The sequence below is a fragment of the Pristis pectinata genome, chromosome 21, assembly GCF_009764475.1.
Source record: "Pristis pectinata isolate sPriPec2 chromosome 21, sPriPec2.1.pri, whole genome shotgun sequence".
Lineage (NCBI taxonomy): Eukaryota > Metazoa > Chordata > Chondrichthyes > Rhinopristiformes > Pristidae > Pristis > Pristis pectinata.
Genome location: NC_067425.1, coordinates 15,284,646 through 15,310,324, shown reverse-complemented (window position 1 = coordinate 15,310,324; position 25,679 = coordinate 15,284,646). Strand labels below are relative to the sequence as shown.

General features: G+C 37.0%; 1 protein-coding gene across 1 annotated transcript in view; it reads right to left on the bottom strand.

The window, feature by feature from the left end:
• Positions 1–25,679, bottom strand: part of LOC127581194 (unconventional myosin-XVIIIa-like) — a 181,907-nt gene that overhangs the window by 85,545 nt on the left and 70,683 nt on the right. Inside the window, 9 exon segments of the mRNA XM_052035300.1 lie at positions 533–596; positions 4,644–4,744; positions 7,068–7,210; positions 10,328–10,538; positions 12,257–12,433; positions 13,199–13,311; positions 15,495–15,582; positions 19,176–19,241; positions 21,804–21,914. Of these exon segments, the coding sequence (XP_051891260.1) occupies positions 533–596; positions 4,644–4,744; positions 7,068–7,210; positions 10,328–10,538; positions 12,257–12,433; positions 13,199–13,311; positions 15,495–15,582; positions 19,176–19,241; positions 21,804–21,914 (1,074 nt within the window).

Below are 25,679 nucleotides of genomic sequence, written 5' to 3'. Positions count from 1 at the left end.
GTGTAGTTACACTGACATCTTCTGACAACATGACAATTGCACAGATAAGTTGTGATCACAAAAGGTAGGACAAATCCAAACCTGATAATTACCACCCAATCAGTTTCCTCTCAATTAGGAAAGTGATGCAAGGTATGGTTGACAGCTCTACGAATGAACATTTACTCTCCTGACACCCTAAAGCCTTGACACCATTTATAAGACCACAAGTCAGGAGCTTGGTGGAATTCTCTTGTCTGGATGAATGCAGCTCCAATAATTCTCAAGGAACTCAAAACCATCCCAAAAAATGAAAAGAAAACATACCCTGCTCATCACGTAACTGAACAAAATAGCGCCAAAAATGTGCTTTGAACTATTCCTTTTCCACTCTAACTATTCAAATACATAAAACTGGAACCTCCCATGAATTCCATGCCATTTTACAATCATATGAGTAATTGTTAAACTGAGTAACTCTGGGGAATTTTGGCTTGCAATCATCAAAGAAGATTACATCAAAAAAGTCATCATCTCTGAAGTCTAAAGATACCTTTGATAAAGGTGTAATTTCAAAAGCATTGTTTTCTGCAAAATGGCTCAAATGAAGTTCTGTTCTGTAAGTGACAAAAATAGGAAAACCAGTTAGTTGTAATACATAAAGTTAGCAGCAAGCAGTTACTTTTAACTTTCAGTGGTAGTGCGTAAAATAGGATTCATATAACAACTTAACCAATTTTTTCCTTTCGATTAAACTTCAACAGAAGTCAACACAAATACTTGTGCAGCCATCAATTTTCAGGATTTTGTTTAGATTCACAGCCGGTGGAAATTGAATTACTTTACAAGATGCAAAAATATCTGTACTTAATTTCAACAGCTTGGTCCAATTTCCAGGACTGCAGGAATTCTTTTTGTTATTTAGAGAAATTATTTGTTCCAGAGCTTCTGGATAGGTGACAAATTTACCCAGCAACCTACTGAGCCGTTAAGATCCATAAGATCACTGGGTACATTGTTAACACTGAGTTAGTTACTCTCACCTGGAAAAACAATAGGGACAGTGCAATTGACTTCAATCCTCCAGGTTAAGAGGAGAAAAGCTGAATACAATACCTACTCTTGATTACTTACCTACTAGAATAGCAGAATTGGGGAAGTTAGGTTCTGCACTCATGGTCAAATGATCACATTTTAAGTGTACACCTGGTATGATACTAAAAGCCATGATGCAAAAAAAAATTGCAGATGCTGGAAATCCAAATAGTAAAAGCTGAAAGCACTCAGCAGGCCAAGCAGCATTAATGGAGAGGGAAAGCAGAGTCAATGTTTTAGGTCAAGAACTCTTCATTAGAACTGAAAAGGAGAAAATAGCCATGTTTTTAGTTGCATAGAGGGGGAAGGGTACACAAAACAGAGGGATTCCCTGTGATTAGGTACAGGTCTATGTTGTTAAAGTTACTTTATAAGCTATGGTGGGGGGGGGGGGGGGGGGGGGGGGGGGGGGGGGGGGGGGGGGGGGGGGGGGGGGGGGGGGGGGGGGGGGGGGGGGGGGGGGGGGGGGGGGGAAGAGAAAGTCTGGTCACATCTGAGAAGAGGGAGAGCGAGAGCCAGACAGATAAAAAAAATTACTCAACTTATTAAATTCATTACAGTCCTGAGAGTTGCAATGTGCCCTGACATGAGATTAGGTACTGCTTCTTGAGCTTATGTTGGGCATTACTGCAGCAGTGTCAGGTTAAAGACAAAGAGGTCAGAGTGATAGTGGGATAGACAATTAATGTGATAGGCGATTGGAAGCTCAGGAACACCCTATGGACTGAACGGAAATGTTCAAAGTGGTTACCCAATTGGCATTTAGTTTCTCCAAGAAAGAGGTGATCATATTGTGAGCACTGAATACACTTCTTTCAAATTAGTGTATTTAAACTGAATCACTGCTTCACCTGGAAGGACAATTTGGATCACTGGATGTTGGGAAGCGTTACAGGGAAAAATACCATGAGAAGGGAGTGGCTCATGGAGGTGGAAGAGTGCACCAGGGAGTCATAAGGAAATGGTCCTTTCTGACTTTCTGAATGCTGCAAGATGGTTGGGGAAGGTGGGAGGGGGGTTTGGTAGGAGGGGGAAAAGAAGGGAAGATGTGACTGGTGCTGGAATCCCAAGATGATGGAAATTATGGAGGATGATATGATGAATATGGAGACTGGGAACAATGGGATGCTTAACCTTGTTCTGGCTGGAATGAAAGTAGAGCAGAAGTGCAGGATTTGGAGGAGTTGTAGTCAAGAACCCTATGAACGAAGACAAAGATGAAGCAATGGTTAAGCAAAAATGAAAGACATGTTAAAAGGGCATCACTGTGGAAAACATTATCATCAGACTGGATATGATGGAAACAGGGAAACTAAAAGAAAAATAAGATCATTACCAAAAGCAGAGTGGAAGGAGGTATAGTTAAAATGGGTGTGGGAGTCTGTGAGCTTATAATGGATCAAGCTCTGTAGGGCAGCAGGAGGCATTTACTGGTATTGCTTCCGGCAGTTATACACTACTTGAAAATGTTATTACCTTTGCCGCCAATTTCCACTCTAATCTCACTTTCACATGGTCCATATCTCAATTTTCTGTTCCCTTGACATCTTTATTTTCGTTACAGGAGATAGGTTAGCAACCAATATCATTATAAGCTTCCCTCTATATTCTACACTTCTGCTCTCACCCTCTCCTCCCAGCCAGAACCAGAATAGGACTCCCCTTAACACCCACCTTCTACGCCACCAATTTTGACATTCAATGCAACATGCTCCATAATTTCCTCCAGTTTCAGTGGGATTCTACCATAGGCACAACTGTCATTCCCTTCTACTTTCAGAATTCAGAAAGAATTGCTCCCTACACGATTCCCTGGCTCTCTCTTCAACCTCCACTAAGCAATCCCCTCATGGTACTTTCCCATGCAACTTTTGCTTTTTTACCTCTTCGCCATGAACAAACACTCCTTCCAGGTAAAGCAGAGACTCACATTTCTTCCAGTTTATTGCACTGCATTTGGTACTCACCACGTGGTCTCCTCTATACCAGGAGAAACCAAGAGCAGATTGAGTGACCACTTTGTTGAATACCTCTTTTCAGTTTGTAAGGGGGACCTGAGCTTCTAGTCGCTCTTCATTTGATTCTCTGCCTCATTCCCACTCTGACCACTGCCTTCAGTCTCCTACATTGCTCCAACAATACCCAATGAAAGCTTGAGAAACAACATTGCATCTTCTAACTGGAAATACATTAGCCCTCAGGACTTGATAACAAATTTAACAATTTCAGGTAACCACCCTTTAATTTCTCTCTCAATCCATAGATGTGGTTATACCTTTTTGTTTTAAATGTGTTTCTTTTTTTCTATTCAGTTTTTACTACAAGTTTTTATATTAACTGCTACTTTAACAACCGTGGTCTACACCTTTTAACATATTTCCTCAGTTCTCCCCATCCATCTTAGCATTTAAAACATACTTGTTTCCTCACTTTTCCTGTTCTGATGAACAGTTGTTGATCCAAAACATCAACTCTGTTTCTTTCTCCATGCATGCTACTAGACCCACTAAATCCTTCCAGCTTTTTCCATCTTTAACTACTAAAAGCCACTGAACAAGACACCAAAAGAAAGCTAGAACGTGTGGAAATACAGTAAGAAGAATATTTCAGATTTAAACACACTTTCTTCCACATTACCCCCTTTTCCTTCCCAAATAAACTTGGAAGTCTAGGGGCATTTGTTATTGGAGAAAAGGCTATCTATTTGGCACTAATAGTTATAAGGAAGGAGTATATTCATCAGATTATCCTGAAAGACAAATGAAGTCTGTAGCTACAGAAAACTTTGTAATGTTTGAGGGATACATTCCTAGAGAATTAAAGAATGAGCAATCAGAAATCTAGTGAATGATTTTTCAATAACAAGTTCCAGTTATCAGCTGAAAACAAACATGTGTGGTCTAGAGGGTTTCCTATGAACAGAAAAAAATAACTCAAAGATATTATACAGTTGTATAGTAGTTATGTTACTGGAAGAATAATCAAAAGGCATGGAGTAATGACCCAGGAACACCAACAACAACTGCTTCTGTTTGTATAGTGTCTTTGAAGGAGTAAAACCATCCCAAGGCTAATGTTGTTAAAGAAAATTCATCCTGAGCCATTTTTAAAAAACTGGACCAGTAATCAACTGACCTAAACAAATGATCTGGAGAAACACATTGAAATTTCAACCACAACATCTGGGGAATTTAACATCAATTAATTAATTAGAAATAAAAGCTGGTGTCAGTTAAGCAGAATCATGAAACAAATTAAATTACCATAGTAACTCATTTGGCTCAATAACACCCTTTAGGGAAGGAAATCCCTTCTTCTTACTTGGACTGACCTAGATGTGACTCCAGACCAACAACACCATGGTTAATTCTTAGCTGCCCTTTGAAATGGCCCATGCAAGTTATTGAACTACATCAAACCACTCCTTAAAAATATCCAGAATAAAATTGGATTGACCACCCAGCTAGTCCTTCTTTAAATAATTAAATAAAGTTCAAAACAAAACAAAGAAATCATCTCCAAATAGGTGCAAACGCAGAGCAAAACAAGCTTTTAAAGTACTGTTGTACCTTAGAGTATTGTCAGCACCAGCCATTAGATAGTAGAACACATTGAATGTCCCCTCACTCCCTGGATGCTTGGATACCCTGACCTTCTCCAAAAGCATAGTCTGCAAAAAGAGAACATTACCTCAATTATCTGAATTTTATAATTAAACAAGTTTTATTGAATTAATTCAGTTGTAGCGGTTGCTACCGCGGAATAAAACAAGACTCTACTCGGAGGATTGCCCAACAGAACTGGTTTATTTTCCCGCCTTGTGTGGGCCCTTTAAGGGAGAAAAACTCCCGCCCAAAAAAACCGGCAATGACGTAAGTCCTACGTCATCAGGACTTTCCCGCGCGCGGGTTCTCCCCGTCGCTCGGAAAGACGAGGTCCGCCGCCATCTTGGGCCTCGTCGCTCCGACGCCATGCGACCCGACTGCCGAGCCGGTTCGCCTGACTAGACGGTGAGTCGCCACACAGTGTAATTATTTAAATCTATAAACCGCATCCACCAGTCTTGGCACACTGAAATGAATTTGTAAGTCTCATTCAAAACACATACTATTTGAATGCAAAACTGTAACACCAACAGGTATGACTTCTCAAAACAACACTGAATCTAGTGAAGCTTGCTGACCAGATAGCTTTGTAAAATATACCCTTCTGTGTAAATGAAGTCTACTTTTCATTCAGAATTTAAAATGACATAACTAGACATTAATACAGAAACACTAGCTCTTCTAATGCTTTATAGGAGGTGAAAAGAAAAGGACTGAACAGATTGAAGGAATGAATTCATATCATAGATGGAGATGTTAAAGGTTGTGATCAAACAGTTGACCAGAATTTAATGAAGAGGCAAAGGGATATGAAAATGAAATTCCAGAATATTGGTGACAGCATGCCATGAATATCAGAATGACTAAAATTCAAGAATTAAACAATCAATGTTACAATAGAGAAAATGGATTAGAGCTCTTTGTAGAGATCAAAAAATCCAATACCAATGAGGGACTTAAGTCGAATGTAAGGAATCCCAGAACTATCAGCAAGGGGAGCGATAATGAGCAAGCAAGGTTGTGCAGGACAGAACACAGATGGTAGTACCCTAGATATATTCTACAAAGGGTATATTCTACAAAGCAACTTGTTAAGGTCTTCTGGCAATTTTACAAGGTAAACAAATGAACAATAGAAATATAAAATGGGGGCTGATCAATATTCAAAGATTCTAATTGTACAGAATTTGAGGTCAGTAGCAAGCTAACTGCACTTGCCCATGACCTACAAGTAGAGAATGTGCTTTCCTTGTGTAGTTCCCTGGTAAGAACCTGATGAAATCTGCTATACAAGTGCTCATTGATGAAGCCCCAAATAGCAGCAGGGCCTTCCGAGCATTAAACTCCATTACAGAGAGGGCTGGGGACAGGAAGAGTGGGGCAGAAAATGTTCATACCACAGCATAGCCAGAAAAGAAATTTTGACAGGCAGCTAAGCCATGTTGGATATTAAAGCAATCAAACATTTCAATGTTTCTGAAACGTTCAAAAAAATTTCAAAAGTATTGTCAGAACAGTCAAGGTTCAATTGTTGAAATCGAAGTCCTGGATTTTTGCATATTCACCTCCACTGGAGAATTGCTTCTCTGGTCCTGGCGCAGGAGCCACGACCTTATTAATTTCAGTGGGATTGTACTGGAAGGAATTAGGAAGCAAAGGGTAATTGACTGCTTTAAAAAAATTGTTTTGCTCTACATGTATTTAATTATTTATAAGTGTTAACCAATAATATTTAATTTTATCCTTTTAAAACAGTTTTTAAAAATTTATTTCAATTTCATATTTTGACCTCTGAATGTCAAAGGTATTAAAAATTATTGGAATCAATTTCAACTTTTTGTCAGTAAAGCCCTGTCCCCAGCTTTGGCATCTATCAAAAGTTGCTTGGACATTTCATGGACAGGGCCTCTTTGTTGTTAAACCCCAGTCCTTTTGCCATCCAGACCAGATTGCTGAACTATATCTCTTGTTAGAAAAATGTGGGCAATGATTCCAGGTCAGGGAAGAAGTAAACTAGGCTGGAATAATATTGTCCTTCAAGACATTGAAAGTTTTGAAATAAACTCAAACCATTAAGAAAAAGTTCACTTTAATCCCCTGTAGTGGTAATTCTCCATGTTTAGGTTGTGTGAGCTGCTTCCTTATGGCAAAAAATTCTGTAATTTTGGGTTCCATCGATAAACTCCACAAGGAATTCAGTGTTATAATTGACAAAAAGCTGACAATTAGCTTTCAGTTGGTTTGAGGCTTCCATGCAAGTATGTACATGTCAAAATCCAGAATTTGCTGGCATTTCACAGAAGTGCCAGCATTTTCTAGTAACATCCCACTGCATACTGTACTTTCCAACATGGCAGCTGTAAGAGAAAATGGTTATGTATTTCTCACCTGTATGGAAGCTGAAGCCACCTGACCAGCCTGATCAAAGTCAAGTGAGATGATCTCTGAGAAACGCGTGGCGTTGGTATTCATACTTGTTGAGCTATTGCCGAAGGCTTCCAGAACAGAATATACTGCCTGCCATTTCTCGACTTCACATTCCAAAACACAAGAGAAATTAGAGAAAATTTAAAAGTTGAAATACTGTGATTTAATTTGCTACCGACCATGATATAACTTCAATTCAGTGAATAATTATTGAAGGAAGTTCAAAGAGTCTGGTTCCCTATTTTACCAAACAATGCTAGTATTACGGAACTTATAAACAAGATTTTCATCCATTCCGCAACAGTCTAATGTATTATGTAGAACTAAGTAATTTGAAATCATGCATGCCAATCCAGAATCATGTGCTATTGAGGAAAAATTAGTACAGACCAAGTATACAATAATAGCTCACTGGTATCATCCCACTAGTCATTCTCAAACCATAAGTTCCACATGAAAATCCAAAGCTGATAAAGGATAAAAACATATGCTATTTGCTATTGGACCTAAATGCTAAGTCCCAAGGCAAATCATTCCCTGAATTGATCATGTCAGAAAATCTGATGTGGAAAATGATTTAGCTTTGCTCAGCTCATCCAAACACAATGACCCGACTTCACCTAATTCATGCCATATAAAATTTGAGAACTTAGTCCTCAACGGTACTACGGGAGTATCTTCTAAGGGGATTGACAGGATAAAAGCACAGTATAACATATAAACATGAGAACCAGGACCAGGATTAGGGCATCTGGACCTTCGAGCTTTCTCTACCATCTACCAAGATCATAGCTGATCCTCTACCTCAGCTCCATTTTCCTGCGATATTCCCATATCCCTTGATTCCTGAATATCAAGGTATCTCTTGATCTCCATTTTGAATGAACTCAGCCTTCATAGTCTTCTGGGGTTGAGAATTCCAAAGATTTGCCACCCTCGAGTAAAGAAATTTCTCGTCATCATAGTCCCAAAAGGCCGACTTCTTATGTGATTGTGAGCCCTGGTTCTAGACTTTTCAGCAGAGGAAATGTCCTCCCTACATCCACCTCCTGAAGCTGTGCAAGAATTTTTTAAGTTTCAATGAAATCAGCTATCATTCTCATAAACTCTACACAATATAGTCCTAATCTACTCACTCTCTTCTCATCCAGTAACCCAGAAACCCATCTGGGGAAACTTCATTGCACTCCCTCATTGACAAGTATTTCCTTTTACAAAGGGAAAGGAGGCCAAATAATGAAGTATAGTTTCAACCAAGGCCTTGTATAACTGCAATAAACATTTTTACTCCTGTACTCAAATTCTGTTGTAATATAAGCGTGATGTTTCTCCCGGCTGAAGTGTCTAGAACCAGGAGTCATATTTCAAAATTGGTTTTCAACTATTCAGGACAGAGTTGTGAAGAAATTTCTTCACCCATGAATTTTTGGAAGTCTCTACCCAAGGCGGCCATGAGTATATTCAAGATAGTGATCAATACATTTTTAGATATAAAGGAAAACAGGGATTTAAGATTTATGCAGGAAAGAGGTGAGGTAGGAGATCGGCTACAATCTCCTTGAAAAATGGAGTTGGCACAAAGAGCCAAATAGCCTACTTCTGCTTCTATTTCTTATGTTCCCTTCCATACATAGATTGCAGTAGTTCAAGCTGGTAATTCATTGCCAGCTTCTAAAATGCATATCAGGAAAGGGCAACACAACATATTGGTCTGCAATGCTCATCTTGTAAATAAATATTTACACTGTTGCCAATGTCTAGAAAACAAGGCCTATAACAGGAAGAAAGTAATGACCAAAGAATAAACATTGGTCACATGAAAGGAAGAAACTCCCTACGTTTCTTTAAATACTTCCACACATCTTTTACATTCACTCAAGCGAGAAAACATAAGTTAGTTTAATGTATAGTGAGAAATGTCAGGCTTGATTTTATTCTTGAGTACCCGAAGTGGAACTCAAACCCATGATTTTCTGCTTAAGAGGCGATAGTCATTGAACACTATAGCACAGAAACAGGCCCCACTAAGTACATGCGACCATCAAACCCCCATTTACACAAATCCTACACTAATCCCATTTTTTTAAATCTTGCCACATCCCTCTCAATCCCCACCTTCCGTTCCCTGCAGATTCTACCACTCGCTTACACACTAGGGATAATTTACAGTGGCCAATGAACCTATCAACCTGCCTTTGGGATGTGGGAGGAAACCAGAGTACCTAGAGGAAAACCGCATGGTCACATGGAGGCACACAAACTCCCCACAGACAGCACCAGAGGTCAAGATTGAACCCGGGTTGCTGATGCTGTGAGGCAGCAACTCTACTAGCTCTGCTACCATGCTAAAATCAATATATTGTTAGAATTCAGATGAACTGCTCAGAACTTAAATGTGTCTCATCTGTCTTGAGGTATAAAACCATAAAAAATATTATTATTTCATTAGACAATATCTTAAGTACAGAACTTCTTCTGCCTGGTATTGTTTTGGTTCAATGGACCAAATTCCAAAAAGAACATTGTGGCACAGTGGTGCAGCTAACAAAGTTGTTGCCTCACACCACCAGCATCCTATCTATGCAGAGTTTGCACTTTCGTGCTGTGAACGCATGCACTTCCTCTGGGTGCTTCGCTTTCCTTCTACATCCCAAAGATGTGCTGGTAGGTAGGTTAATCGGCCACTGCAGATTGTCTCTGGTGTATAGGTGAGTTGCAGAATGTGGGGAGAGTTGATGAGAATGTAGGAAGAATAAAAAAAAGGATTAATGTAGGATTAGTGTAAATGGGTGGTTAATGTTCGATGCAGATTTAGTGGGCTGAAGGTCCTGTTTCCATACTGTCTCTCTCTGTCACTCTGTGACATTATCTCAAACTGCTTTTACAGTATTGTGAGAGGTCACCACCTCATAGCAAAAGAAATCAAGTTGGTCAGATAGCATGGTCTTCCTTCCATATTCATACAGGCTGCTTATGGATTATCAAACTAGTAATTTTGAACTTTGCTCTTAATGATCATTTCCACAGTTTTACTAGGGTATTGATGCAACATTACTGTATGCAATGTTACTCCTTTCATCCTTTGAATAAAAAACAAATTTTGGTTCTATGAGTCTTCAGATAATCAGAAGATAGGCCATGGAGGATTTAAAATGCATATGTTATAATATTAAGCAAATGCAAGATGTAGGCATACTAAAGGTCAAACATTTTTTTCTTACCAGTCACAATTTTCCCTGTGCTCCCAGCAATTGTAACCAGATACTGAACAAGATGCTGACTGTTTGTAGTTTTCCCACTGCCACTTCTGCCCAAAAGAACAATGGATTGATCCTGCCTGGTAGTTAGTAAATTTCTGTAGGCAGCTTGTGCAATAGCGTACACATGTGGGGAGGTATCTTCTCTGCGACATCCTTTAAACATGTGCATAACCTAAAACATGAGTATTTGATAAAGTTTTGTACAGATTACTAAACTATACTTATGAGAGAAAACGTCAGATGTTTTTACTGTACTTAGATGGATCGCATTTCACATCCAGTTACTTAAAATGAAAGTAATTATAACAAACACAAATCTATTTGTGAACATTTACATGACAATATAAGAATAGAAATGTTAGTGTTTTCAGCTTATGTCACATGACCCAGGAGCAATCAAGCAAGTCTAGTTTCTGGCTTTTTATTACTTCTTTACTTCATGGAATTTGCTACTGAAACTCAAAATGAAAGGTCTATTGGTCTCAACTGAAAAACAAATTCATCATTATGTACCGTTAACATCAGTCCCTCCCTGATCAGAACTTTGAGAGGGGAATGGAAAACAAAATAAAAATTGAAAACAAGTGTACGATCAACAATTTCAAAATCAAGCTCAGGCTTTGACATTAGATGTCTTCTTAAGGTAACCTGTAAAGAACTGCAGTACCTAACATGATAGTACCAAAAATTTTAGATCATCCTTAACAGAAAAATTCATGGTACATCTTTTGCTACATCTACTTTTACAACTCAACTTTGTTTTTATTCTTTGCCCAATTCAGTGTCCTGGATCCTAATCAGTTTCAAAGAACACTATGACTTAAAGGCATAGAAGATTCCTTGGTTCTTTGGAATTTTGGGAATTTCCAATGAACCCACACATCTGCTTGCACTTTTAAAGTAAAAAACACAGGTAAGATTCTAAAGAAAGGTCCAGAAATGTTTTTTTGGTGTTCCTTTGTTTTAAAAAAAGCATAACAGCAATTCATAACTCTTGGTATCTAGAAGACCACCAGATCAGTTTATTGCTAAACTAGATATCCAAACTGCCCAATTTCAACATCAAATATTATCTGACAATTAAATGAAGAACTACAGCCATCGACAAATTTGTTGATACAAATAAATGTTGACAAAATATACAGCTTAGGATATTCAGAATTACAAGATGGATACAATTTCCAAACTACAGTATATGTAAAGTTATTCTTTACACACACTGTAAAATGTATGCAAACCAAATGACCTCAGATGATGTTTCTTAATAAATTTTAGAAGTATCCCATTTATTTTTGTTCAGGATTGATTTTTAGATTTAGTATTCCTTTTCAAAGATATTCAAGAGGTCTGGTCACAGCATAAGCCGATCTTCAAATTTGTCTTTTGTCAATGTAAACGACTGCAAAAATTAACTTCTAAATTGAACATTCGAAGTTTTATGTTTTACATATTCATAAAGGGAATCAGCATTAGAAAAGACTGAATTCTTCCAAGAACATTTAAAAAACAAAATTACTTTTTAGGCTATTATTAATATTTGTGCAATTTTATTAGTTAATTTTGACATCAATATCACAAAAAGATGGGGAAAAAAATTCTTATTCCATTTTGCTTACTTACTTATTAAGTATTTTACAGCAAGAAAACCCCACATCATTTTATATAAATTGCTTAGTGCAAGTAATTTTTGAAAGAAAGGCACAACTTAGACAGTATATTGTATGACTTTCATATAATAATCATACAATTGGCCAAAACTATTTTGATTCCAAGTTAGAAACACTGAAATGAATTGCAGGAATCTCTATAATGAGAGTGACTGAAATTCTATGGTTCAAAATACATTAATACTTAATATTCACAATTAATACCAGAATATTAATAACATACCTTCTCAGAGTACATTGAAGGAGAGCTGAGTGGATTGACCACTACCATATTTGACCCTGCGTATGTGTGGATTAGGTTACCTCCATACCGTTGGCGTATTGTGTGCAGAACACTAGATTCATTGAGATACAACAAGGAAGCAAGATCTTCCACTCGGTCATAGGTTGGTGGATTGGCCTGTTAAATGAACATTTGGAATAAAAGTTAAAGAATACAAGACTTGATTTCAATTAAAAATCAGTAATTAAAGCATGCCAATGGATTTGTGCCAACAAAAGTCACCAAAGAGGATTTTCAGTGGCAAGCCAGCAGATTTCTGTCTCAAACTTGCTGTTGCTGAAGCAAAATTTCAGAACTTTCCTCCTCATAGCAAGAACCTTAAAAGCAAGGGGAGTACTTCATGCAGAAAGACTCCGTCCTAAATTCGACTATTACGATCTCTACACAAAGCACTTCAATTTGCCTGCTGTGACACTGAAATAAAACCCGAGAGCAGACTTGGGTCCAGACTGACAGAGTCAAGGCTTCACCTCCAAAATATGCACAGGAGTATTGGTGCATTTTAAACCAATTAAAACTAGTAAAATGATTGAAAAGGTTCATTCTAATGCAGGAATTATTGCAGGAAGAGGGTCATCAGTATTGGCATGAGAAATACTGTACTTCAAATATACTCCCAGAAACTCAAATTTAACAAGTGGACTTCATGGCCTAAGCCTTTGTGGAACCCTGTTGAAAAATCATTATTTTTTAATGCAGATGTTGCTGCCTTTGGTTATAAGCATATAGATTGAGAATTATTACATGTTCAGTACATTTAATAATTTGCACTCAAGTAACTCTATACCAAACTTCAAAGGAAAATAAAATTTATTTCAGAATTATAATAACAAAGAATCAAAATATTTGTGTGGTCATTTAAGTAAGATGCATTAGACTTGCCTTTTCCACATCATCTTCATCTGCATCCAGAATTGTTTGATCATGATCCAGTTTAATTTTCACTTTACCTTCTGGGAGTTTGGAGACTGCTGCATCAGTTTTTAAACAAGCAGCTGCAACAACAAATAGGATCTTAAGCATGCTGCATGCAATGTAAAAAAAAAGCAATATTTTACATATCATTTAATTTAAAAATGTAACTAGTTACAATTTCTGGTGTAACAAAGGCATATCTGGAGCTAATCTAACTTCAATTAAAATTCTAATTTAGTTTAGAATAAAAAAAAATCAGTGTGCCAAAGCACCTCAATGTGGAAAACAGTCAACAAAATGTTTCATATTAATTTACAATGACTGTCAATTAGTGCATCTGGGGAAAAGTGTCAAGGTTTCCCGAGAAAAAAATAGTGCATAATACCTGCCATTGGCCACTTCCAGCCACCAAGTTCATCAGATGCCTGAGGCATTTGAGGTATTTCATGAGCAACTGTGACCCTCTAATCCATCGGAATTTTCATTTTTTTAATTCAAGGATGTGAGTATTTATGGCAGGTGTTATTGCTCAACTCCAATTACACTTCAAAAAAAAAGTGATGATAATCTAGCTTCTTGAACCACTACAATCCTTATGGTGGAAACAATCTACCAATGATACAAATGAGTGGTTGCTAAGCAACTTAAGAGATAATGACACTGCTGTATTGCTTTAAATGTCCCTCAACACCATAAAAAGTATGGTATAGTGATGTTATTTTAGTGGGCCTCTGCTAGTTTTGAGTGAGGACCTTGATAGAATGCCCTATAATGCTTTAAGTCCAAGGCAATGCATGTGGAGGAATTGACTACGTGTCTTTCTTCCTCCATCTTTTTAAGTGTTTGGGATGGTTGGGGAATGAGAAGAGACATTAGAGGAAAGAATATATTTTGCTCACAACATCTATCGTGAACATTGTACTGATGAGAGCAGACCAAGGGTCAAGGGAGATGATAGTGAGGGACAAGTCTTGTATTTGTTGGCAGGGGTGATGGGAGATGATGATGAAGTGGTAAGAGGGAAGTAGTATATTGGGTCGGACACAAAGTTAGACTGAGATCCAAGGATGTGGGAGTCTGGCATGAGATCGGCAACAAGAAAGAGTGATGGAACAGAACGCCAAACAAAACAGTTTAAGAACCTACCTGCCAGATGATTACCAAAGAACACCTTAGCAACAGGTCAGGAAGCCATGATACCCTTTAACCTAATGTCAAAGCAAGCCTGTGTTGCCTGCCATTTGATACCACTGCCGTTGCATATGCATGTGCATAAATATGTCCTTGAGTATAATATTTAGTGCATTATATTCAAGGAAGCTCAAGTGTTCACTACTCAAAGCAGAAATTAGAAGCATGTGAATTGTTAGAATGAGGTACCTATTACAACTTTGCCATTTACAACTCAACCATTTGTTAGAATTTCAACACAAGCAGCTGGAAAATGCCTCCAATAACAGCAAAACTTAAGTTCAGAGATGTGCTAACAATTTAAACAAAATAAAGTCGCACTTAATGTAACACATGAGTATTTAAATAGAAAAATTTAGTAGAAAAACATTCAGTAATAATATAATTGATTGCAGAATAAATTTTCTACATTTGGTCCAACCCTTTCCTGTGCCCCAAAGCCAATAACTTGAAATTACCTTCCTTGTCATTCCACCACCCTCCTTGTCATTCCACCACCCTCCTTTGCTGTCTCTCCCTATTTCTTTTCCTTCTTCCCCACGGAACTGTATATCTCTTCCTCAATATCCTTTCACCAGTTGGCTGTCCATATTTCAACATGCCCCATTCCACCAAACACCCTTCCAAAGGACCCTGCTCCCAGCCTTCTTTTCCCTGCTACCCATCAACTTCTCTTCCACTGACAACGTATCCTATGAAAAGCACTCCTCCTGCCTGGCTAATCTCAATCCCCACATTTTTGCACATTGTCTGTCTGAATGTGTTTCCCAAACCATGATACCCTCTTAATCAGTGACGTGAATGCCTCTTTTTTAGCTGGACATCCTGTGGCTGAATCCCCAGTTTTCCAGAGACTAAATTCTGTGTCCTTCCCATCACCCTGCCACTGCAATGACCACTCTTTCTCTGAGATTTACCATGTTGACTCAAAGGGTTAAGCCCATCATGCATTCTGTGTCCCTCTTTATCCTGCCTCACTCCCAGTTTCCCGACTCCCATTTTTCATTATTTCAAGAATAATGCAAAATTTACATACAATCAATAAGGAATAGAAATTTCCATTTATAATTACCTAATGAAAACCCATCTTTGTGGACCAGCCACACCTTATCTGCTTCAAACCATGCTTGCTCTGCAGCAATCTGCTCCTCAGTCTTCACCTGTAATTGGATATAAAGGATAGGGAATGTCAAATTAGTCGATAGTAAGGTTAAGGCTAGACTTCTTGTCATCCCTGACAAAGATGCAACACCATAGAAGTTTTTAAAACAAGTTATTGCATTGATCATTTTTTTTAATTATCTAAGACAATTGGGTTACTACCTATTTTATTATTGGCCAGAACATTCTGTCTCAACATTTGGATCAAATTTTACCCATTTTTGGGCCATATAATTTGTTGAATCCTTCAGGGCTACAAATATGTTGGGGCATTATTGTTTTCAAAGAAACTAAAGAGTCAACTACTCAATGCAGAAAACTACATAAGGAATATTGTTAGTATAATTGCTATGTTATTTTCTTAGTTCCTATCAGCTGAAATTTGTATTTAAATATTTAGTATCATATTCCATCAACTAAAGTACATTTTTGCTCACAACATCTTGTATGATTTATACAAAATAGAATCCATTAATAAAAACTGACTATTGACTGCCATTTGGAAAATCTTACATACTACAATGATGTCCCTCAGATCAAAAAGTAAATTACACATTTCCTCACATCTTGCTCACACACATTTATTGGCAAATCTACCATTTCAAAGAAACAATCTTAAACCTTTAAGTTAACTTTTACTTGTATTTACTTCAGTTTACTATACTGCATTTGTTCCTCACAATGTGATCTTTCCTATACAGGATAGGCCAAATATACACTGAGTGAATGCTTTACAGAAATAATATCAATGTGAAACAGATTCTGGAGAAGGCCATTCAATAAGATCACACCTGATTTTTTTACCTCAGCACCACTTCCTGCACCAATATTATATCATTCAATTCCCTTGACCTCAGGGGCTAAGCCTCTACACTCCTGGGTGAAGAAGTTTTTCCTCAAATCTGCACTGAATGGTTGACTCCACATTTTGAGACACTGACCTCTGGTTCTAGACACCAGAACCAGAGGAAACATCATCCCTGGATTCATCCATCAAACCACAGAAGAATTTTGTATGTTTCAATGAGATTGTCTGTTAATCTGTTTAACTCTTGAGAGAGTAGAGGCCCTGTCAGTATAATTTCTTCTCATAGGAGGATCACTGGATGCCATAATCCTAGAAATTAAACGGGGGAACCTTCATTGGACATCCTCACACATATACTGTATACATCTCTTCTGAGATAGTGAGACCAGACCTGTAAATAATATTCCAGGTGCAATCTCAACAGGGTCCTATATATTTCCAATAAAATGTCTTTATTCTTGTCCTCAAATTCTCTTGCAATAAAAGCCAATGTGCTTAATTACTTGCATGTTAACTTTCAGTTATTCATGCCCAAGGTCACCTTGGTCCCTCTCATTGTATCACTATTTAAAAAACACTCCACTTTCCTATTTTGCTATGAAAATGTACAACTTCACATTTTTCCATGTTATATACCATGCACATAGGATAAACTGTCAATCCACACTGCTACCCATTTTCAGATCCTCAGCAAACTCAAATATGACACACGATCCCTTCATCCAAATAAGTGATATAAGATTGAGAGCTGGGCCACAGCACAATCCCACCACCATTAGTCACAGTCTCCCAACCCAAAAATGGCCTGTTCATTCCAAATGTATTCTGGACATTAACCGAATGTCAACACACAACACTATGTTACTCCCAATCCCAAGTTGCTCTAATTTCATCACCCTATCATATGTTTCTGAAAGTCTTTGGTTTGGCCTTTATCTATTCTACTAGTTACAACACCTCCCCCCTTCCCTCTCCCCCATAACTCCTGCCACAAAAAAATCTAAAATGTTAAAAAAGTATTTCCTTTCTTAAATGCATGCTGACTTTTCCTTACTATTGACATCAATCTAACAGCGCTTTAGTTCTGTTTCCTCTCTCCCTCATTTCTTAGGTAGTGAGGTTACTTTTGCTACTTTCCAATCTGTGGGAACATTAACAGAATCAATTGAAATTCTAGATGATGACAACCAGTGCATCCACTATCTCCACAGCCACCAGTTTTTACCAATGCTAATTCTTTCAGCTATTCATTCACTCTATACCTGCTCCCCATCATTTCCAGGTTTTCTGCCATGAAAGCTGACACAAAATACGTATTTAGTTTCACTGCCAATTTCTTATTCCCTAATATAATTTCTTTTCTTTCAATCTATAAGGGACCCATGTTGTCTTTTGCTAATATTTTCCTTTCCACATATCTATAGATTTTTTTTTTACAGACCAGTTTTATTTTGTTAACTGGATTACTTGTATTCTACTTTACTTCTGTCGGTTTTGATTTGCCCTGCTCAAATTGGAGGCGTATTTTAATGCTTGCATCCCTTCCTGAAAAGGTCTGGCGATCAACACTTATTTGGTACTCTACATAATAAATTTGTGTTTTAATTTTCAAAATTTCCCTCAGCAGAACCCTCCTCTACCTCCCCCAAACAATTTAGTTAAAACCTTATCTAAAGCCCTGGGTATTTGAATGTCAGTCCAATCCAAGTGATGTCTGTCCCAAAGGAACAAGTCTCTCAGTCTGCAAAAGTAAAACTGAGCTTTCAGTTACCAGGTACTTTAATTCTCCCCCTACTTGGACCATCTCTTATACAGTTCTGATAAAACTGGATGAACAGTACCTAACCTTTTGATTGACAAAAAGGCTTCTGGATATGGGACAGACTTTAACTAAGACATGGACTCTTAACCTCACAATCTTTCTTGTTATGACCTTGCATCTTATTGTCTACCTGCAATACACTTCCCTGTAGCTGTGACACTTTACTCTGTATTCTGTTATTGTTTTTACCCTGTACTACCTCAAAGCACTGTGTAATGAATTGATCTGTACGAACAGTATGCAAGACAAGTTTTTCCACTGCACCTCAGTGCAAGTGATAATAATAAACCAATACCAATAATTTTATTATTCACGTCTATACCTCCTCTTTATACATTTTGTATTCCTTTATGTGTTCTATTACTGCATCATTTGCCTTGTACTGCTATCCCATTGGTTATTTAAATTTTCCATGCCTCTTACTCACTCATTAATCTTCTTTTTTGTTCTCATCTCCCCTTCCCCCCTTTTTTGTATCATAAAACTTTTTTTTAAGTCGCAATGGTGATTGATCTGAAATATGAACAATTTCTCTCCAACATGTTGCCTAACCTGCTGAACATTTCCAGCATTTTCCATTATTTGTGATTTCCAACATTATGCTTTTGAATGCACTGACAATGAATGAGCACAGAACACAGAATTGTGTAGATAAAGCAAGATAAAGGCAATAACTTGTGTTCTATTTAAAATGACATTTCTAATTTACTCAAATTTTCCATTCATGACCAGCTGTGATCAAAAAGATTACCAAATCAATAATTACTTCCAATACACAAGATATTCCAACATTATGAAAAATTACAAACCACCAGAATTTATATATAATAATTTGAATAAGCATATAATCATATATTTAACATGATAAAATGAAAAATTAAAGATAGTTTAGTTATTCTACAACATGCAAGTACTTCCCAACAATAATTTCACAATAGCAGCATGGAAATTTGAATGCCAACCTGAGGCTGGGTTGAGGCAGATGCTGAGGAAGACTGTAGCACAGCTGCTGGCACCTCTTCCACCTTCTGGTGAGCAGCAGCACAAGCCAAGCACAGCAAAGAAAAGCAAACCAAATTTAAAGAATGTTATTTTCTGTCACTAAGATAGTTTCTGACTTACAGCCACACTCCATTTTTCATTTTTGAAAACATATGACTTGAAGTGATGAAAATATCAAGTTATCACAGACAGTGAAAAGTTTGTGCTACTAAGACTCAGATGAGGAATTTATACTCAAGTTAGTACCAGTAAACATATCTGAATACCTTTAGTTGGGGTGGGAAAACAGATAATAAAAATAATATAACATAAAATATGAGCTCTGAAGGATAAGGAATTTCGTCTTAATGTTCAAATGCCAAAATTATCTACAATTCTAAAATTACAAAAATTTAAGCAAACTCAAAAGCAATTAAGGGTGGTATTTTTAAGAATTCTACAGCACTATTATTCTCAATTAACAGCAGTATCTCAACAAACCCCTTTCATCATTGTAATCAAAATCATTTATGAAAAGGAGTCAAGCAAAAAACACTTATTAACAGGCATAGAGAGAAAAATATTTCAGGCCAATGACCTGCTCATTAGGCTCAATATCAGCTTGAAATATTAACCTTTTTTTTTAACCCACTCTCCACAGATACTGCCTGATCTGCTGAGTATTTCCAGCATCTGCAGCACTTTGCTTTTGAATACAATTCTAATATTATGATTGCACATCCAAATACTTCTGGAAGATTTCTATTTAATAGTTTGACAATAAACATGGCCTTGCCAACATCACCCAAATATGGTAAATAAAATAAAAATGGAGAATCGGACATACAAGCCCAATATTCACATTGAGGAGCATAATATATGGCAGAGTGACTGCAATGACTATAATCTTATGTCAAAGTGATTACATTGGATATAGGACTTAAAAACTGATTTCTTATGGTATGAAACTCATTTCAATGTTGCCAATTCATGACACTGTGAGCTGTAACCATTAGCTACAATCCAAATGCATAAATGCCAGAGTGCATCAAAAACAACAGATTAGCAGCTTTGGATAATTTTGGTGGGTTTACTTTTAAATTGTAATATTCTGAGGAAAACCCACGTCATTAGCCATTTTCATTTGCGCAAGACTCCACATTAAATAAAGACCTACCAGATTTGATAGGAATTGAAAACATTAAAAAAATAACTACATAACTTGACAATTAGGTAACACTTCAAATATGACAAGCCATCTCTTTTCCTCAGAATTTGAAATATGATATGAATGCTGGCATGCACTGCCAGCTTGAGCCAGAGACAGAAAAAGAAGTGGGAAATGCAAGTGACCAGTAGCAAGCAAAGAATAAATTGTCATGAATAAACCAGAATTGAAAGAAGAAACAAGTGTGATCTTTCAAGCTCAGTACATGATGTTCTGCTAGTATAATCATTTATCTCAGCAGTCAAGCAGTATCTGGAGAGAGAAACAGAGTTAACGTCTCGGGTTGATGATCCTTTATCAGAAAGGTGAGAATAGAAGAATATTGTGATTTTTCCAGCTCTGATAAAGGGTCAACCTGAAACATTAGCTCTGTTTCTTGCCCCACAGCGGCTGCCTGACTTGTTAAGTATTTCCCGTGCTTCTTTTTAATTTAATTTCCAGCTTATACAGCACTTTTTTAAAATTATGTACCTCTATCGTCAAACTCACCCTTCATTGCACATGGTAACATGAAGTAAATTCAGCATTCAGAAAAAGTAGAATTTTGGTTTTTTTTCGATGTTTAAGCTATTTCAAAGTTAGCTATCTAGAGTGCCATTTTTTTTAACATCAAAAAGTCTTGTGGGTAGTAGCTTCATCAAAAATTGATATTCTGAACCTAATGTGACCGAACCTCCATTTGGTTAAAATTTCTATTTGGAATAAATTCCTTCAACAAAATAGGGAGAGTTACATTTTTTCCTATTTTTAAGTCCCAATTTAAACAAGCAAGAATCAGAATCGGATGGAGAAAGAAAGTGCAAGGATGAAAGGGGCCAGGGAAGTGATGGAAGGTTAGGTCACGTTTCAGCTCAGGCAAACTTCAAAACTGAATTTGCGTGAAAACAATGTTACAGGTGTTTTTAGTATATAAAATACCAACAGATTTTCTTGCACATCGAACATGTCATTTCTTTCAAAGCCCTTGAGCCTCTTGGCAAGCCCTTCACATTAGCTCAATAGGTTGTTAGAATACCATTGTAATTCCAGATACTTGTGACAATATGCAGTATGTAGAAGGTAATAAGTAACACTAAAGTTTCCAAGATCTAAAAGTAAAAAAAATATCAAAAATTGCAGCATTTCACCCGGGAAAATCACATGCTAATTAATTTTTTAAGTATTGCCTTTAAACACCCATATTTTAAGAATCACATTTCTTTGAAAACCTTTAACTTACCCGATTAAAAACAGATTATTGAATATTGATAGGGGTTTTTCAACTTTATTAGTAAACCACTGGAGAAACACATCAGCAGGAAATAAACAGGCAAGGCAAACAAAGGACCACACAAAGATGAGGAAAAAATGCACCATAGGATAGACATGAAGGCAGCCTTACAGTCCAGCATGACACACGGGCACAGACACCAGCCCAGACACCTGCCTGTGCGAGATCGTTGGAGCGGGCGTTGGAATCAAGGCTCTGTGTAGATGAGACCACAGGTTCCAGCTGTGATAGCAATGCAATGTGAAAGAAACAAAATCCAGATGTAAAAATGAGAATGAAGAGAGGAAGATGAAGTCATCAAGCAAATAATTGCATAGATAAAAATACAGCAAAAGCAAAATGCAACAAAGACTGTTATAATAACATATCTACTTGGTCATTTGGCATAGACAATTACATCTATGCTATATGACAGTCATTTGGCATAGCATCGAAAAATTATAAAATTTAGATTCTATATTTTTTCTTTGGTTTGCCATCAAAAGAGACTACATTCTGTAGTTTTGCACTTTAATGTGTGATACTCAGCACCAAAATTTTGCATATTTCATAACTGTATGATGAGGACTGCATTCTTCTAACAAACAAAGACTGTAGAAGAATAAAAACAGAAAATGCTGGAGATAATCAGCAGGTAGTCAGCAGGAAATAGCCACATGAATGATAGAAAAATGGAGGGCTATATAGGAGGGAAGGGTTAGATAGATCTTCGAGCAGGATAAAATGTCAGAACAACATTGTGGGCCAAAGGGCCTTTACTGTGCTATAATGTTCTATGTTCTAGGTCAGCAATATTGTGTTTGGTTTATCCAATGTAGGAAAGACCACATTGTGAATCACTCCCTCACTTAGACTGTTTGAGTCTCAAGGTGGTGGGGAGGAACCCCTTTACTGCATCTTATATATTTCCTGCACCTCTACTCTTACCCTCTTGCCTTCTGCACAGAACAAGGAAAGGGTGCTCCAGGTCTTCACCTTCCGCACCATCAGCCCTTGCATTTAATGGACCATTCTCTGCAATTTCTGCCACCTTCAAAGTGATTTCACCTTCAGACACATCTCCCCCCCTCTTTGCCTTTTAGCATTTCACATGGACCATTCCCTTCGTGACTCCCGTCCACTCCCACTAATCATCCGCTTCTAATGGCACTTTCCATTACACCTCTTCCCTTCTCACCATCTAGGGACCCAAAGAGTCTTTCCAGGTGAAGTAGCAATTCACTTGCACTTCTTCCAAACTAGTGTACTGTATTCAGTATTCACAATGTGGTCTCCTCCAGATTGGAGAAACCAAACTCCTTCAGAGTTCTTTAGAAGGGGGGTTTTCAACCTGAAATGTTAACTCTATTTGTCTTCCCACAGATGCAACCTGACCTGCTGAGTATTTCCATTATTTTCTGTATTTAGATTTCCAGCATTTGTAGCTTTTATTTTTTATTTTTACTGGCATGTGGAAGAAATTAGTTTCCCTGTATAAACTAAACTGAATTATGTAACTTTAAAAACTTTTTTTTATAACTAATAGAAATGCAAAAACTGTGATTGCAAGATCTTAATACTTTGACTGAATGAAGATATTTCTGGCAAAACTCCCATGAATGCTCCATCAAGTGTATTACGAGAAAGGTGTCTATTATAAATTTTGATCTACATGGCTCCCGGTAATGTTGCCACATCGTAAAAACCAAGTGTTAATATTGCACTTACGCAATCTAAAATTGTCATAAAATTTATTTTAAACCGTCGTAGCAGATTTATTCAAGGAATTGAAAGATGTTTGGAAGGTCATGGATAGTGGCTAAGAGTGAGTTTATACTTAATAGATTCTCTCCAAGAACTTTTGACGCAATAGTCAAATATAAAACTACAGCTTAATAATCCTCAAATTACAGCACAAAACTGAAGTAAATAGGATTTCAAATGAATAATAACTTTTGAAAAGGACTACATTCAAACTTGCAGTTTTTACATAGAGAACTGAATGCAGTTCACAATTTAAAATGATAAATTCTGCTTACTGTAACAAACTGCAGAATACTCAAGTTGAAAATGTCATAACTTATGGAATAACATTTCTTATTATTAAATCCAATGAGATGATGAATGCTCAAGCCTGCACATATCACAAACAACTTGATTATTTTTTGTTATTCTCTCTTATGTCTTTACAGCACAGAATGACACAGAAAGAAGCCAGTTTCTACAATTCACATCTATCTTCGTATTGACATGCAACACAAGTAGAAATACTGCTGACGTTTTAAAGTAGGTTAAAAAAAAGTTAACAGAAAATGTAAACTAATTAAAGTTAGGATGAGTAAGCATACTTGACACTCCAGCAGCAAATATAAAATTAGTGTTTCCAGTTAATGTCAGACTGGATTAAAGGTGCTTTAATATATTTTATCATTACTTCTAAAAAATAACTCAACTGTGAAGGGTATCAATAATTTTTTTTCCCCACAAACATGGTAGGTTACTGGTAGGAGGGCCCTAAACCATAAAACAAATTAGAATAACCGGCGAAAATGCCTGAGGAAGGATAGCAAGAAATCAAATTATGCAGTGAGTTATTATAATCTGCAAAACATTGTCAAAAGGGCGGTGGAAGGGAATTAATTAATTATTGTCAAAGAGAACTAGAAATATACTTGAAAAGGAAACATATGCAGGGCTATGAGGGAAGATTAGTAGTTTAATTTAAAATATAATGCTTTTGAAGGGTTGACACTAGCATCACACCATGAGGGAAAAAAGCAACAAAGGACATTGGGATGAAATCTTGTCCATGTTTTTGTTACCACTTGACTTGATTATTTTAATCAGGAACGTGTGTAAGAATTAAAATATGATGTCAATCTAATATTTGGGGAATGTGTGCAAATGGCCATGTCCTGATTGTCTGCCCTTGTGGATGCCTCTGCTTTGAACATAATTCTGAGTGACCTTCCTCATTCTATTTTGTGATCACTTTATGTCATTTAGAACTTCTCCCCCTGTCCTAGTTTGCACTATGTCCTGTTTGCCATTTCTCCCTCCCCCATATATCTGCTGACTTACACTGTCTCCCAGTTATGCAACATCTTGATTTTAAAATTATCACGCTCATTTTTCCCTCAACTTTCTAACTCTCCAAGGTAGTAAACACTCCTCTAATTCTTCTCTCATATTGATTCCTAAATTTAATTCCTTCACATTTGGTAGCTTTGCCTTTAGCTGACAAGCCCTCAGCTCCAGAATTCCCTCACTAAATCTTTCTTTTTTAAAGACTCCTTACAGGATATCTCTTTGACCAAACTTTTGATCAATTACCCTAGTAATTTGTGGTTTCTGATGGATTTTTGTTTGCTAGCACTCTTGTTGCTCCACTTCAGGTGGTTCTGAGAGAGTAAAGTCACTATAGAAATGAAAATTGTTGTTATATTGTTGGGTTGCAAGTCTACACCATGATCCTTTGACTACTGAAACTGTTTGTTCATAAATAAGAAACTTGAAAATTTTATTTTAGATACTGTGCGCAACATAATTGCTGCAATTATGTGAGCAATTATAGAAAAGTAAAAATTTAAATTTGAATCTACTGTATAACCTATCAGGTACCACAAGAATAATCCTTGATGGGCCACTGACTTTTTTTCTCTATGAACTACAGCAATAACCAATGTTTTGCAATATAGTTATTTCAGTTAGGTTTGTACTAATCAGACTAATCAATCATTATATCTGATACGCAATTTAAACATGAATAAACTAAGTGAAATTGTTGAGTGTATTGGTAGCATCACTTCATTGACCGATTACTAAAATCATCTGGAACTTTGGTTAATGTTGAAATGCCTAGTGAATACAATATTAAGGCAGGATTCTATTTCCAGGCATGCATATACCAAAAGCCCAACACAAGAGACATTCAATGCATGGCAATTTTTTTTATTACTGGAGTGTTGAAAATTCTTTCCAGCCTCATCTGAGCTTCATCTGTGGGGG